At 59.6% G+C, this 14,844-nt stretch overlaps 1 protein-coding gene across 1 annotated transcript in view; it reads right to left on the bottom strand.

Moving 5' to 3' along the window:
* DNAH17 (dynein axonemal heavy chain 17) overlaps positions 1 to 14,844 on the bottom strand; it is a 175,593-nt gene that overhangs the window by 49,416 nt on the left and 111,333 nt on the right. Inside the window, exons 38-51 of the mRNA XM_089901595.1 lie at positions 14,553 to 14,713; positions 13,799 to 13,955; positions 12,607 to 12,711; positions 10,857 to 11,014; positions 10,254 to 10,392; positions 9,847 to 10,074; positions 9,282 to 9,419; positions 8,291 to 8,423; positions 6,648 to 6,775; positions 5,791 to 5,939; positions 1,562 to 1,844; positions 1,288 to 1,461; positions 852 to 1,059; positions 252 to 417 (exon numbers count right to left, since the gene is read on the bottom strand). Coding sequence (XP_089757721.1) covers positions 252 to 417; positions 852 to 1,059; positions 1,288 to 1,461; positions 1,562 to 1,844; positions 5,791 to 5,939; positions 6,648 to 6,775; positions 8,291 to 8,423; positions 9,282 to 9,419; positions 9,847 to 10,074; positions 10,254 to 10,392; positions 10,857 to 11,014; positions 12,607 to 12,711; positions 13,799 to 13,955; positions 14,553 to 14,713 — 2,327 coding nt within the window. The remainder of the gene's footprint in view (positions 1 to 251; positions 418 to 851; positions 1,060 to 1,287; positions 1,462 to 1,561; positions 1,845 to 5,790; positions 5,940 to 6,647; positions 6,776 to 8,290; positions 8,424 to 9,281; positions 9,420 to 9,846; positions 10,075 to 10,253; positions 10,393 to 10,856; positions 11,015 to 12,606; positions 12,712 to 13,798; positions 13,956 to 14,552; positions 14,714 to 14,844) is intronic.

Genomic DNA, 14,844 nt, shown 5'->3' with positions numbered 1-14,844 from the left:
ACTGCACCCCTCTGTCTTCTCTGCCATATGGACACTTCAATCGGAGGGGTACCTGTCTGTCCCTGCTCCATGGAACTGCAGGCCACAGCCGCCAGCCCGGGGCCTGGCAGATGCCCACGGCATATTTGCGGAATGTATGAGAGGAGGAGACCTTGACCCCCCACCTCTCCCCAGAACTGTGACCCCATCAGCGTGGTCCTGTGTCCCAGCCCTGCATCCTCCCTGTGGCAACCCCCCCCGCCCCCACTCACCAGTGCCTGTGGTCCATGTGCTGCCGGAGGAGGGTGTGCGGGGCCACCGTCCCGTACTTGTCCACCTCGGGCATGTTCATGTCGTCGATGAAGTAGATCAGCTTCTTGGTGCCTGGTGGCCCGTAATTCCGCCCTGATTTCTTCTCCAGCGGCTTTTCGAGAACACCTAGAGAAGGGAATGGGGTGACTACCACGGTGCCTGGTAGATCTCAGAGGCGGTGGCCCAAAGGGTAGCCCCGGGGCACCAAAGACAGGGTGGGTTGGACTCCAGCCACCTCAGGAGTAAAGGAGAGGGTGGTGGGCACCACTGGCTCCAGGCAGGGGGACAGGAACCTTGTGCTCATCGACCTGGGGGCCACCTGAGACTGGTTATGAGGGGAGCTCCCTGTGGGATCTGCCACCCTCGTCCCCCTGCTCTGGGCATAGAGGGCAGTGGGTGGGGGCATGGGAAGTGGAGAGGCAGCTGGCAAGCTCCCGGGTCTGCAGTAAGAAGGCGCTGTGAGGAACGTCAGGGTGGGGCTGGGGGGCAGTCCGTCGGATGAGAGGGATGGGGTGTGTCGAGGCCAGGCTGTGAGGACGCGCGCTTGTCCTCAGCCTCACCCTGCAGCATAGCCGAGGTCGTGTAGAAGTTGAAGGGCACGGCCTGCACCAAGCAGTCGTCTGTACTCAGGCTGCCCAGCTTGTCCCCCATCAGCACCGACTTGCCCGTCCCTGCATTCCCCACCAGCATCACCGGCCACGACTTCTCCACGAGCAGGTCCAAGAAGTAGCGGATACGGATGGTTTCCGTGGTGTGCACCAGTGAGGCCTGGGGGAGAGAGGGAGGAGTTGTAACCCCAGACACACCTGAGCCTCCAATTCCCACCCTCCGTACAAACCTGCAGACCTGGACAGTTTGTCAAATCCCCAGTCTTACTTGGAAGGTCCTATTGTTGAAAACCACTTGCGACCGGACATCCCATTGAGAAGCGAGTGGGATGGGGCTCTGAGTCCTGCCCCTAAATCGTCATAAATCGTCACCGATCTGGGCAGTTACCTGCAGCGGGACATCAGGGTCCAGCTCGAAGCGGGGCACCTTGTCCGTCCATGGCAGGAACTTTTTGGTGTCGGGATCTATGTAGTAGTCAAAGATCGTTCCCTGCGAGGGGAACTTGATTGTCTTAAACTCGTTGATCCACCATCGGCTGAACTCGACCCGATAATCTACAAGCTGTTGGGAAACAAAATAGAGCACAGAAACGGCCCAGCTGAGAGGGATGCCGGGAGACCGAGTCTGGGTGGCCAGGCACCCGCCGCGGCCGGCTGCTCACCTGGTCCTGGAACATGGCCCCTCCGAAGGCCCAGAAGCAGGCGAACACGAAGTAGAGCTCGTACAGCTCCTTGGCAGAGTCGGGTGGTGCGTTCTTCTCGGTGAGGAGGCACTCAAGCAGGTACAGGATCATCTGGATGACCGTGATCTCGGGCACCGGCGTGATCGTCTTAAACCCGATGCGAAGCTTGTCCAGGCAGGTGGGCAGGTACTTGTCAAAGAGGACCAGCAGGGTGGCCTTTTCCGACTGCACCTTGCGCTTCTCGATCCAGCTGCTCACCACCCTGGGGAAGACGGGAGGTGTTGGAGGACTGGGCCACCACGCTGGGTCCCCCTGGCGACCCTCTGCTTGGTGAACGCTTCCACGGGATTCTGGCACTCCTGCCTGGTGATGGGGCCGGTCCCAGACCTTAAGAGGATCTGATGAGGGTGTGCCCTTTCCCTGGGATTCTAGCTGTGGGGTGCTGTCCTCCTGGAACAACTGGGAGCCATCCTTCCCACCCCCAAACGCAGATAATACTGAGGACAGTCGAGCTGGATATAGGAGGAGGGGAGCGGAGAGAGAAGCTTCATATCATCTGGGGGAGAGAGGGAGGGGATGGGAAGGGAAGAAAAGGGAAAGGAAAGGAGAGGAGCAGGGACACATCACTGCATTATCTGGACTCCTGGATCCAGCCATGCCTGAAGCATACATGGTGAATTGAGCCAATTGACACATTTAATGGAAGAGTCCAAACCAATACAACAGGCATTCCTGAGGAGCCATGTTGGGTTGTCTGGCACACATACATCTCTGGAGTGGGTTGCATAGAGGTGGCCCACCACGGCTGTGAGCGGTGTGGATTCTAGAGCCCGACTGCCTGGCTTGAATGGGCTCTAGCGTGGCCAGCCATGGCCTCGGGCAAGTTACTCAACATGTCTGGGTCTCAGGTTCCTCATCCGTAAATGGGAGTGATGATGATCGCTCCCATATTCGAAGGACTACCTGGGCTGATACTTTTAAAGCTCTTAGAGGGGAGCCTGGTCCGCGGTAAGTGCTAAACAAGTGCTGCTAAAAGCAGAAAGAGCGTCCGGCTCCCTTGCGGGCTGATGAGCTCCGTGAGCTGCCCTTTCTAGGATGCCCAAAACGTAAGCAGGAAGCTCGCGTTACCCGAGGCAGCTCGCCTGCCCTCCGCAGCCCCAGCAGACATGCCTTTCTGCAAGTGAGCGCACGTTCTGGGAGCTCTGCCTCTTCCTGCACCCCTAGCAGAACAGAGAACCAAGAGCTCAGAAACTCTGCCCCGTTGCCCCTGGGCTCACTAGGTAACAGAGGAAACCTTTAAACGCTCTACGTCCACAAGCGAACACAGTGCAGCTGAGAACCGGATTCCAAATGCAGTGGGTCTTCAGAATGGAGACCGATTTGCAAATCTATAAATAGACTGCTGCATTTGCCTTCTCTCTTGAAGGCGGATATATCAAATTTTAAATTTTGCCTTGTTAGAGACATTTAGTGCATGCAGATGTGCGCGCTGGCTTTGATCTGAAAAGCCGACCCAGACCCAGACCCAGACCCCGGGAGGACGAGTGGCTTCCCTGCAGGCTCCTGCCCTGTCCCCAGAGGCCACGGGGCCCCTCTGGCCCTGGAGCTTTGCTTCACCTCCCGCTCCTGGATATGCTCAGTCACCCCTGCCTTGAGTCGTGGCTGCCCCTGCTGGAGGGCTACTCTTTCTCTGGGTTGGGGGGGGCCTGAGCAGGCTCTCAGCCTCTCCACTTCTCTCCTGCAAAACCCGGGTCTCCTCCTGGTCCCCAGGATGCCACTCACTCTCTTGGTTACCCCTCTGGAGCCCCAAGAACCACTCCCAGCTGAAGGGTGAGCCTTCGGGTCCCGCACCCGCCCACCCCTGCTGACCTACCGCTCTCCTTCCCACCCCCGCTGAGCGTCCACCGGGTGCCCCTCGGCCCCACCGTCTCCTTCCCGTTCTCTTGCGTCTTAGCGGCTCCCACTCAGACCTTGTTCCAGTTCTCTTGCCTTGTCTGCTGCCCACCCTGGAAACGCCCAGACGTGTGTAGTGGGCAGGATGGGGGCCCCTCAAAAGACATGTCCACCCACAGTCTATGAACGTGGCCTTATTTGGAAAAAGGGTGTTTGCAGATGCAATCAAAATAAGGATCTTGGGCTTCCCTGGTGGCGCAGTGGTTGAGAGTCCACCTGCCGATGCAGGGGACGCGGGTTCGTGCCCCGGTCCAGGAAAATCCCACATGCCGTGGAGCGGCTGGGCCCGTGAGCCATGGCCGCTGAGCCTGCGCATCCGGAGCCTGTGCTCCGCAGTGGGAGAGGCCACGGCAGTGAGAGGCCCGCGTACCGCAAATAAAAAAAATAATAAAAAAAAATAAGCATCTCGAGAGGGTGCATCCTGGATGAGGGTGGGCCCTGATCCAACGACTGGTCCTTATGAGAAGAGGGAAATTAGGACACAGAGGCATGTGCAGAGGGGAGACCACGTGAGACTCAGAAAGGTGGCTGTGTGATGTGTCCACAAGCCAAGGATTGCCAGCAACAGCAGAAGCTGGGGGAGAAGCCCTAGGAGAGATCCCCCCTCAGAGCTTCCAGAAGGAACCAACCCTTCCAACAAATGATTTCATACTTCTGGCCTCCAGAACCGGAAGAGAAAAAACTTCCATTGTTTGAAGCTGCCCGGTGTGTGGTCCTTTGTCATGGCGGCCACAGGACACTAACAAAGCAGGATGACAGGTGTGGCTGGAGAAGGCGGCATAGTGGTGCTGGGTCTCAGCGGCCCCCAGGCCCCTGTGGGTCAGGCCAGCTCTGGTTCTGTCCCTGCAGGGTCACTGCGCTCGTGTAGCCCCCTAGCCCCGGCCTCGCTGCATCGGGAGACGGCGGTCTCACTTCCCACTCGATGCACAGACGCATCGAGCATGAACTCTCCACCTCCCCCTCTCTCCCCACCGGCAGTTGCCTGTGCCTGGAAACACCCGTTCCTGCTCATCTCGCCCCGGCCGCTATGAGACATTTCCAGAAGGACCCTCATTACCAGGGCCTCCTCTCAATTCCTCCTCCGTGAATTGCCATCTGGCTTCTGCCCCTGTCGCGCCAGGAAGCTGTTCTTCCTGAGTTAATGGTGAGCTCCCAGCTGCCAAATCCAGTGGCAACTTCCTGTCCTCGGCTCCTTGACCTTCCGGACGCAACCCTCTCGACGCTGCTTCCCTCCTGAAGCTCTTTCCTCCCTGGCTATGTGGGGCGTCACCTCCCTGGTTTCCCTTCTACCTGTTCCTTCAAGGATTCTTCTTCCTCCCAACATCTCTTACCACTCTCCACATCTCTCCGGGAGACCCAGTTTCCCCAGCACGGAGCATCCGTGGGTCAGGCACACAGCAGGTGCAGAAAGCACTGGTTGAGTGAATGAATGAATGAAGTGGACGACTGAATGAATGCAGCCGAGGTGTTTCTCCTGAGGCTGTCAGTCCCAGAATGTTGCACTGGGGTTTCTACTCAAGACCACGCAGGATGTCCTGGCGTATAAATTACTAGCCTTGTGTCCAGGTACAAAAACATGCCTCCAGGATCAATGGCAAGCCTTCCATTTCTTAAGGTTTCAAACATTTCTCACATCCATCCCTCCTCCCCTGTCCCCAGTGGCCACCCGTCATCTGCTGCCATGAACTCTCCTCGTCACGTCAGAAAGGGCCCCTGTGCCGGCCCTGGAGGCTGGTCCAGGGTCAGTCCCTTCCTGCCAAGAGCATCCTCACGCTTCACGCTCCATCCACGAACACCTGACCACCGCCAGTTCCTGGGAAGCTCACACTCTCGCCCTGATGCCCCTTAAATGTTGGTTCTCACTTGGAATGCTTTCCCTACCTGTCTACCCGGAAAGCTCCTTTTCCTGTCGGGGGCTCAGCCCAAACTCCAGCTCCTCCAGGAAGACTTCCTGTCTCCACAACAGGCCCAGACCCTCCCTCCCTCCTCAGAGTTCCCTGCATGTGGTACAAACTTCTGTTTCGTTAGCTGCCGTGATGCAGAGTCTCCATGCATTACATCACTTATTCACACATCTGTCCCGCATCCTTTCATTGCCCCCACGCTGCTGCCTGGGGAGGGCCCAGCACAAGGTATTTATCGCATGAATGAACGAGTGAGTGAATAAATGAACGCATTCACAGGAAACTCTGAAACGCCAATGCCCTCCTTTTTCTCTTCATAGTTTGGAGCAGGAGAACAAAAGCCCAACTCACGGGTTCCACCCTAGATCGCCCGGGTTGATGTACAGAATGCCGGCTCTGGAGACGGTGGCCGGTGTGGCCGTTCTCAGGTGGCTGATCTCGAACACCAGCCGCATGGTGCGGTTCAGGGGGATCCGCTCATTGCTGGCCAGCGTGAGGACCTAGTGAGGGACACAGGCCTGTGGGTTTCAGCCCCAAAGCACCCTCGTGCTGAGGGTTTCACAGGTCACATCTCAGAAGAGGAGGAGGTCGGGGACACTCCCCGTACCCCCGCCAGCCACCAACCGGCTTCCCTAGTCCAGCGTCTCCCTGCCGTCCTCGATGCCAGCCCCCCCGGCCCTTCCCACCCCGGGGCCATGGAGAGTGTCCAGATGTGCGTGGATGACGTAGGACTTCACTCTGAGGCTAAAGTTGCCTTTCAAACCATGACCCCGCCCCGCCCCCCAGGAGTTCTGGGGGTCCCTCCTCCACCCAGTTGAGAATCACTTTAAGCGGCTTCTAGATAATTCTCAACACTGTCCGTGCCTCCCAGGACATTAGCTGCCCCTCCGACGTCGCGCCACGCGTCAGTCAGACAGGAACGCTCGCTACGCCTGCATCCTTCGCCCACGCTACGGCCAAAAAGCAGGTGAGCCGGGTGCACGCGGGCCTGCGTCCAGTGAGGAACGCGTCTTGGGGGGGGGGGCTTTCCCTCGTCCATAACGCTTTGTGCAGAACTCCAGGCAGGCCCCCTCCTGAGTCCCCACGCACAGCGGGTCCTGTCTGCTGAGTGTGGCAGGCGAGACATGTGGCATGTCCCATATGCTCCCCTCCCTCACGTTACTGCCATTCTGGGGGGGTCAGCTCTGGGATCCAGGGGTCCCTTGTACCTTGTTGTCATCCATGACGGTGTTGAGGGACTCGATCCACATGGGGTCTATGTCCCCGTCCAGGATGATCCACTTGGGGCCGTCGTGAGGGATGTTGGCCAGGTCCCGCATGATGGTGGAGAAGAGGCCTGTGGGCAGTGGGGCTCTGTCAGGTCCAGCTCTGGGTGGCTCTCCCTGGGGCCACAGGGGCTGAGACCAAGCTCGCCCCCTCTGGGCCAACACTGGCCTCTCTCTCAGAGGTGGCCAGTGCCCTACTTCAGAGGGACAGCGGAGGCCCTCAGACAGGAGGGGACCTGGCTCATTTCCTGCCCTTCTCCTGACCCCGAGGACCCACCTTTGTGACTCCACCCCTGACCCTACCCCCCGACATCCCCCCCAAGTCTGGTCCAGTTCTCAGATTCAACAGCCCTACGTGGAAGGCCACTGCCCCGCCCTGCACCCCTTCACTCATCCCTTCCCTCTTTCATTCATTCACTCAATAAAGGTTTGCTGAGTGGTCTTAAAGAGTCAGGCTCAGGGACTTCCCTGGTGGCGCAGTGGATAAGAATCCGCCTGCCAATTCAGGGGACAGGGGTTCGATCCTTGGCCCGAGAGGATCCCACATGCCGCGGAGCAACTAAGCCTGTGCACCACAACTACTGAGCCCACACTCTAGAGTCCGTGCTCCACAACAGAAGCCACCGCAATGAGAAGCCCGCACACCTCAACGGAGAGTAGCCCCCGCTCGCCTCAACGCAGCCAAAAATAAAATAAGTAAAGTTAATTAATTAAAAAAAAAACAGGAAAAAAAAGGAGTCAGGCTCAGAGCAGGGGGCGTGGGGACAACTGAAGCCCCTGCCCACCCCACAGAGCTTGCATCCCAGTGGAGGGGGTGACGATGCAAGATACACGTGCAGGAATAGATGCCAAGTCACAGAAAGAAAGCAGGGGGAGGGGCAGACGGTGATGCGGCGGGCAGGGGGCCTCTCACAGAGGGGAGACTGGAGCAGAACCTCCCTAGCTTCCTGTCCCGGGAGGGGGACGCGTGGAAGCTTGGGTGGGGCGGGGGTGGGGATGGTCCCCTGGCAAGCAGTACACACCCGCCTCTTCCAACCCCTCCAGTTGCCCCTTCCTCCGCCTGGACCACCCTTGGGGCCCCGCATCTCCCCTAGCCCCTCACCTGTCCTTTCTCCAATGTCCCGAGTTTTGTTTTTTTTTTTATATAAAGCACAGATCTCACCGAGGCCCTTCCCCGGAGAAACACCATTCCGAGCACCCGAGGCTCCAGCCTGCACTTCAGGGCTCTCCTCCTGTGGCCCATGGGGTGGGGGCCCTGTCTTCCCTCAGCCCTGCTTGAGGCAGGGGTGCTGATGCTCCGGTGTCCATGGCCTCCCCGGTTCCTCCCGCCTGGGATAGTGAACCAGCCCCTCTCTGTGACCTTCCTGCTCTCCGCAAGCACCATCATTACGTACCACGCGTACGTGTGGGCCCCCTCACCGCCGCTGGGCCTGCTGAGGGCCTCCCTCGGGGGCTCGGCCACGTGCTCACTGCACAGAGGCCGGCCGAGTGGCCACGACAAAGCGGGCCCGCCGTGGACCCAGGCCTGGGACGCCTGCTCCGAGCACTCGCCCTCTCGGCCCTGCCGGGGATGCTGCCCGCATTACCATCTTTCCACTCCCTGGTCACCGGGTTGATGATGCCGAAGAGCTCATCGCAGGTGACGGCCTTGGGGTCCAGGTCCACGGCGACCGGCTTCCTCTGCAGGTTCTGATAGGTCTTGTTCAGAGACTTGAGGACCTGCACCGAGGCGGGGGCTGCTCACTCAGTGCCACATCCCGCACCCAGACCCTGCGCTAGGGCCCTTGTGTGAGCTCCAAGGGCCCTTGAAGACCTACAGGCAGAATCCCTGCTCTGGGCCTGCTTTGCTTTGGCGACACGCGGGTGAGTTTGCGACCTCCAAACAACGTCCAGGAAGACGCCCTGCGATTGTTCCTGCCTGTGCACAGAGGAGGGCTACTTGTGCCCAGACTGGGTAAAATTCATACTAGTTCCCTGATAATAAAAGTAACTGCTCGCTGAAAGAAAAATTAAAGGAAGGAAACTACCTGTAATTCTTCCCCCGCAGAGAAAAGGGTTTCTGAGGACATCTGAGGATGTTTCCCATGGGTATATGTGTAGACAGAAATACACACATTCCCTTTTAGAGAACTGGTTCCTACAGTTTCTGCCTTCTAAAAATAACTTGCAGCGAACATCCCTCATGTTACATAGTCTTTGGAAATGATCTTTAATAATAGCATAATAGTCCATCCTGTGGGTGGCTAGCTGAATACTCGGCTGGTTTAGAATTTTCCGATGTTATAGGTATCAGTCATGTTGGCCGCCGCCCTCTGCTTTCCACTGTGCCCAGGCAGTGGTAGGGGGCGGGGGACAGGAGGGTGGGGGGTTGGCTGCAGAGAGGCGGGGTGACTGATATCAAGGGGGGAGGAGGGAGAGAGGAGGACCTGGGAGAAGGGCCTCATCGGCGGGACCAGGGTCCGCTGGCCACTCCTCGCCTCCCCTGCCGTCCCCGGCCCCCCGTCAGAGCTTCCTTCCCGGTCCGTGACACCCTTCCGCCCGGGACGCGCTGGGCTGGGTCCCTGGGTGGGCATGTACCTGGGACTTGCCACTGCCCGCGCTCCCGATGACGAACACTGAGTGCCTGACTTGCAGCAGTTCCTCCATCTGCACCACCTTCAACACGAAGCTGTCCTCCGCCTGCAGCTGGAGCTCCACGATGCTCTGCTTGATGACCTGGGGAAGGCGTGTGGGAACGGGGCGCCGGGCCCGGTGTGCAGGGCGAGGGAGCCCCCTGCCCAGCGGAGAGACCAGAAGGGAACAGCGGCCCTGCCCGTGGGGATGTTTACGTGCTCCGCCGTGGGTGCTACTGAGAACCCCGTGCGGGGAATGGGTTTGCCCAAAGCATCCTCCCCTTCCTCTCCCGACCCCCCAGCGTTGCAAGAGGGGCTGGAGAGGCAACCTGTAGCCTCAGGACGTTCCTTGGGGCAGAGGGAGCCGTGCATGTGTGGCCATTGCCCGCTGGCAGACGTGACCACCACTCCAGTGTGGTACCTGCCACTTAGGCAGGTACCCACCCAGCGTGTGGCGGAAACAGGCATCCTCGGCGGGAAGGAGGCCGGGGGGTGGCTTCCCGGACCGCCGTGACCCTGGCTGTACCCACCTTCTCAAAATTCAGGTCCCGTTTCCGAGGCACATCCAGTGCAGGGAAGAGGTCCCCGATGAGCCCCACGAACACGGGCAGGTCGTCGGCGACGATCTTGGGGGTGTTGAAGTCCCTGAGCGCCCGCATCAGTACCTGGTCCTCTGCTCGGCTGGGGTCGCCCCTCTTCAGGGAGCCGGCCACCACCAGCACAGACTTGATGGCTCGCAAGCCCCAGTCATAATGATCCTGCGAGTGGAGGGCAGGGCCGGGCGGGCGTGAGCGCGCCGGCGGGGTGCTGGGACTGAGGCCAGCCTGCCGCTGGGATGCGTGGAGGCTCCACCAGGCTGTCTGGGAGGCATGCGGGCCACCTGCGTTTGTAACCCCTCCCGACCCCAGCTCTGCGGGCCCAGGACGCTGTCACACACCTGCTTTGACAGCAGCTCTTTGCACAAGGTGTAGAGCGTGATGAACTTCCTGGCCAGAAGGCGGGCCTCCAGAAAGCCCTCAGACACCAGCATGATCTCGCATATCAGTTCAAAGTCGGGGACCACCATGGCGCAGGGCCTGAGGGGGTCAGCGGGGTCTGCCTTGGCTTCTCCCCCTCTTCCAACCATGCCCCCACCTGCCCCTTGTCACCTAGGGGCACACCTCACCTGCCAGGAGGAGCACAGCACCACTGGCTGAGAGTCTAGGCGCGGAGCCGGGTTCCCAGGCCCCCACCCGCCGCTTGGCTGCGCTCCCGCTTCACTTGTTCCTCCTACACCCTGCGCAGGGGCGTCTCCAGGCCCTGCATCCCTTGACTCAACTCCTCTGAGAGTCACCTGAGCCCCGTCCTCCCTCACTGGCCGGTTGTGCCTGAAACGGGACCTCCATCCCAGGCGTCAGAGGCCCTGGCGGGCTGGTCCCTCTTACTCGGGCCTTGTCTCCAGACTCCTCCTCTCCCACAGCCCCCTCTGGTCGGCCTCGCCCTCTGCCCTCCACAGCACCCTCCTGGGCACTTCCTCATGCCATCCCCGCCCACCACACACCTGAACAAGGCCTTTAAGTTCTCGGGCAGCTCTGTACGTCCGGCGTACCCGGGGTTCATGGTGATGAAGAGGCCAACAGTGGGGATGAGGCTTATCATCTCTCCCAGGAAATTAAACACTTCTTTCTTGGCCCGAATTGCATCTTGGATACATTTTACCTAAACAGTGGGTACACAGACGCGTTCACGTGGGAATGACCACCTTCGACGGGCTGGACAGATCGTCGTTTGTGCTAAAGCGTGTGGCTGTGAATTTGCAGAGGACCTTCCTGATTTTTCTTTTTTTAAATTAAACTTTAAACTTTGATACAACTGTAGATTCACATGTAGTTGTAAGAACGAACGTGGAGGGGATCCCATGGGCCCCTCCCAGGCGCCCCCCAAGGGTGACCGTAGTGCAGCATCACCACCAGGACAGCAACGTGATGATGGGACATTTCTGTGACCTCAGGTGTTGTCACCCTCTATAGCCACCCCCACCGTTCTCCCACCCTGCCCTCCCCTGACCCCCTGCAACCACTCATCTGCTCCCGTTTCTGTGATTCTGTCTTTCGTGAACGTCAGTAAGCGGGATGGTACAGTGTGTCATCTGAGACGGGCTTTGGTCACTCAGTGAGACGCCCTGGGGGTTCCTCCAGGTTGTGGTTGTTCCTTGATATTACTGAGTGGCGTCCCACCCCCTAGCCGTTCTGTGTGTCCCGTTCCTGCTCGGGCAGTGTGACCCGTGGGAGGGCTGATTGGTAGCCATCCCCACATCAGAAAGTCAGCCCCGGGTGAAATCTGAATTCAGGGACCATTAGCTGCCTTTGACCCTCGGTGGTGCTGAGCAGCTGCAAACCTCCAAGCCACCACTGGAGGGCGCCCTGCAGCCACAGTTTAAGCCCTGACCTACGAGCCTGGGGCTTTGGAGCAAAGCGCATGCCTAGTTGTCCAGGACTTTCCTCCCAGACTGGTCTGCAGCGTGCGGCTCACAACCCAGCAGGGCAGGGGCTGGCGGTGGGACCCCTCCCCTCCACATGGAGCCTCTCCTAATGTTCCGTTCCAGTTCCTGCTCCTCCATCCGAGTCAACAGAGCTCTACGTAATTATCCTGGGGTCTGTGCACTGACTTTGGGGGCAGGGGTCCCCAAGGCAGCCGTCAGCATTGCCCATGGGTCCAGGGGGCGCTGGCTGCCCTCGTCCTCTCTTTGCCGTACTGGCCTCCAGCCCCAGGGCTTGGGGATAGTTCCATGTCTATGCCGAGGTGGGGAAACAACAGTGGAGGAGGCCAGCTACCTGCACTCACCCCTAATCATGCCGGCAAACCCATTCTACAGATTAGAAGATGAAGGCACAGACAGTTCAAATAAAGCCCAGAACTAGGCAGTCCTGCACTCTGTCATGGGTGTTCCCAAAATACTCGGGCTCATTTCCTCCTTCTCTCCCTCCCAGCACCCTTGTCTAACTGATAAACTCCTAGACATCCTTCAATGCCCAGCTCCATTGGTAATTGAGACCAAGCCCTCTGTCCTGGTCCCCTAGGCAAAACTGATTATCCCCTCGTCTGTATTCGGTTACATATGTGCCACTGGGTCTGATCCTTACTGTTTTCCTTCTGTGGGCCCCTGAAGGACAGGGCTGGGGTCCCGCTCACCTTTGTGCCACACCCCCCAACTCAGTGAGGCTGACCTGACCCTACAGGAAAGCTGACGAGCGCCAAGCCGGCAGGGCAGTGAGTTCCCGTACGTGACCCAGAGACCACGCGGGCCCTACCTGTACGGCGATCACAGACAAGACCTCCACGGAGATTCGATTGAACTCATCGAAGCAGCCCCAGGCTCCAGTCTGGGCCAGGCCCTTGTAGATATTGCCACAGGACTAGAAAGGGTGAGATGGGAGAAGCACGCGTGGAGAGCCCTGCCGGGAGCCCCTACCTGCCCCATCAGCCCCCTGGCCGAGGGTCAGGCTTGGGAACTTTGGGGCCCTCAGAAGGCTAGAGGCAGGACGTTCACTCCCTGGGAGGGATAATCCTGCCCGGGGCCGGGTGCCAGGAAGAGCCCAGACCCTCCCTGGCATGGGGGCTTTGCCCGGGCTCAGATTAGCGAGTTTGTGTAAAGTTCAGCCCTTGCATTTTCCACTAGCACACAGGAGAGGGGGCTTCCCTCTAAGGTAGGGGGACGGACGGCAGGCTCCAGCTAGATAATCAGGATGATTCTTCAACGTTTACATACAGGATTCCTTCTGGGAGGATCCAGCTTCAGATTTCACTTTTCTAAAACCCAGAAGGCCGGTGCAGGCTGCGGCCTTGAGAGTCAGAAGGGGCAGCTGTCCCCACCCTCAGCCTCAAGATGGGGTCCCCTGGACTGTGGGGCTCCGATGGGGGTGGGGCAGGGAGGCCCCCTGCAGGCCTGAGCTCCTGATCTCAGTGTACCCCCCCGGCCCCCAGGGGCTGCTTTGACCTGACCTCCATGGTTACCCCTCTTCCGGGCCCTTTGAGAGCTGTGGCTGTCCTGCAAAGTCTCCAGTGACCGCTAGGACCCAGCCCCTACCCTATACCCACCCCTCATGCTACCCTGCCCCCCAAGCTCTCAAAGGTGCTCACTCTGTCTGGTGACCCCAGTTGTCGGGGACAAGCTTGGAATGTAGGTTGGGAGGGGTTACCTCCCCAGGGGAGGCAGGACTGGTTGTGCCCACCCTGAGAGCCTCTACCAGACACGCTGGTCATGCTGCAGAGGCCCAGCCTCCCAGGAGGGCCAAGGCCGCCAGTGGGGGCACCACTACTCAGCCTCTCTGTCTGGTGGACGCCGTCAGCAAATTGGGGAGCTGGTGCCTCCTGCCTGGGTCCGGCCTGCAGTGTCCACACATCTAGAGCTCACTTGGGGCGTGGAGGCTGTGCCTTCTGAGGGAGGGGCCGTGGGTGGTCCTCCCTGGGGACTTCAGGCCCCCCTGGGCCTGGGATGCGTACCTTGTAGTCCATCTGCTTGGAGCAGTTGAAGACGTAGACCATGGTGCCCAGGGCTCTGCCCAGGTCCTTGGTCGTCTCTGTCTTGCCAGTCCCGGCGGGGCCAGCAGGGGCTCCGCCCATGATCAGGTGGAGTGACTGGGTCAAGGTTATATAGCATCTGCAAAGGACCTCCAATCACCTCGCGGGCGGCAACCCCACAGCCGCCCACTTTCCTTCACTGTGGTTCAGTGACACCCCCAAGCCCCAAGGAGGCACCAAAGGGAGCCGGTGGGAAGCACTTGTGATGTCGCCAAAGAGCAGACACCGTCTTGCCGGGGCGGATGCCACATGGGGGCTGTGCCCACCAGGGCGTTAGAGGAGGCCACTGCCTAACGTAACGGTCACTGACGGTTCGCTCTGAGCAGCTGCTGGTCTGAGTGCTTTTTGCTGTTAAATGACTCGCTTGACCCTCAACGAACTGCTGAGGATTTATAAAATAACGTCCCCACTTCGCAGGTCCTCAGAGAGGCTGAGGAACACCCCCAAGGCCATACAGCCAGTGTCGGAGGGAGGGAATAGGATCATGGCCCCCGAGTCTGGGTGCCTGGCCGGTAGCAGGACTGAATCTGACCCAAATGCCCGGACCCGTCAGCCTCAGCAGGGCACGTTCGGGTCTGACAGCGCAAGGACTCACGGGGAAGGGGCCAGAGAACAGTGTGAGTCCCCCCGCTGCATTGCTCAGGGCCAGGCAGGAAGGCGGCCGGTGCGTCCTCACCTGTCGGTGAGAGGGGTAATGACCAGCCGTGGAGTGTTGCCCAGGTACTCGTACGAGTACTGGATCTGGGCATCGCAGATGTTGGCAAAGCAGTGCTTCTTCTCCTCATCCCAGCGGTGCCGCAGCTGGGACTGCCAGGTGAAGGCCTGGGCGCTCTCCACCTGCGGGAGGGGCAGGCCAGTTTGCCTCCCGCTGGCCCCTGCCCCGGGGGGGGCTCCCCGGCCTCCGGCTCCTCCCGTGGTGCCCACGTCAAGCCTAACTCCGTGCACCACTGAGTCTCGCTGAACCGTGG

The sequence above is a fragment of the Delphinapterus leucas genome, chromosome 19 (genome assembly GCF_059928025.1).
Source record: "Delphinapterus leucas isolate spDelLeu-1000000601 "Yukka" chromosome 19, BTC_Dleu_Yukka2, whole genome shotgun sequence".
Lineage (NCBI taxonomy): Eukaryota > Metazoa > Chordata > Mammalia > Artiodactyla > Monodontidae > Delphinapterus > Delphinapterus leucas.
Note: the sequence above shows the minus strand (reverse complement) of the source record. Positions and strands in the feature narration are given on the sequence as shown.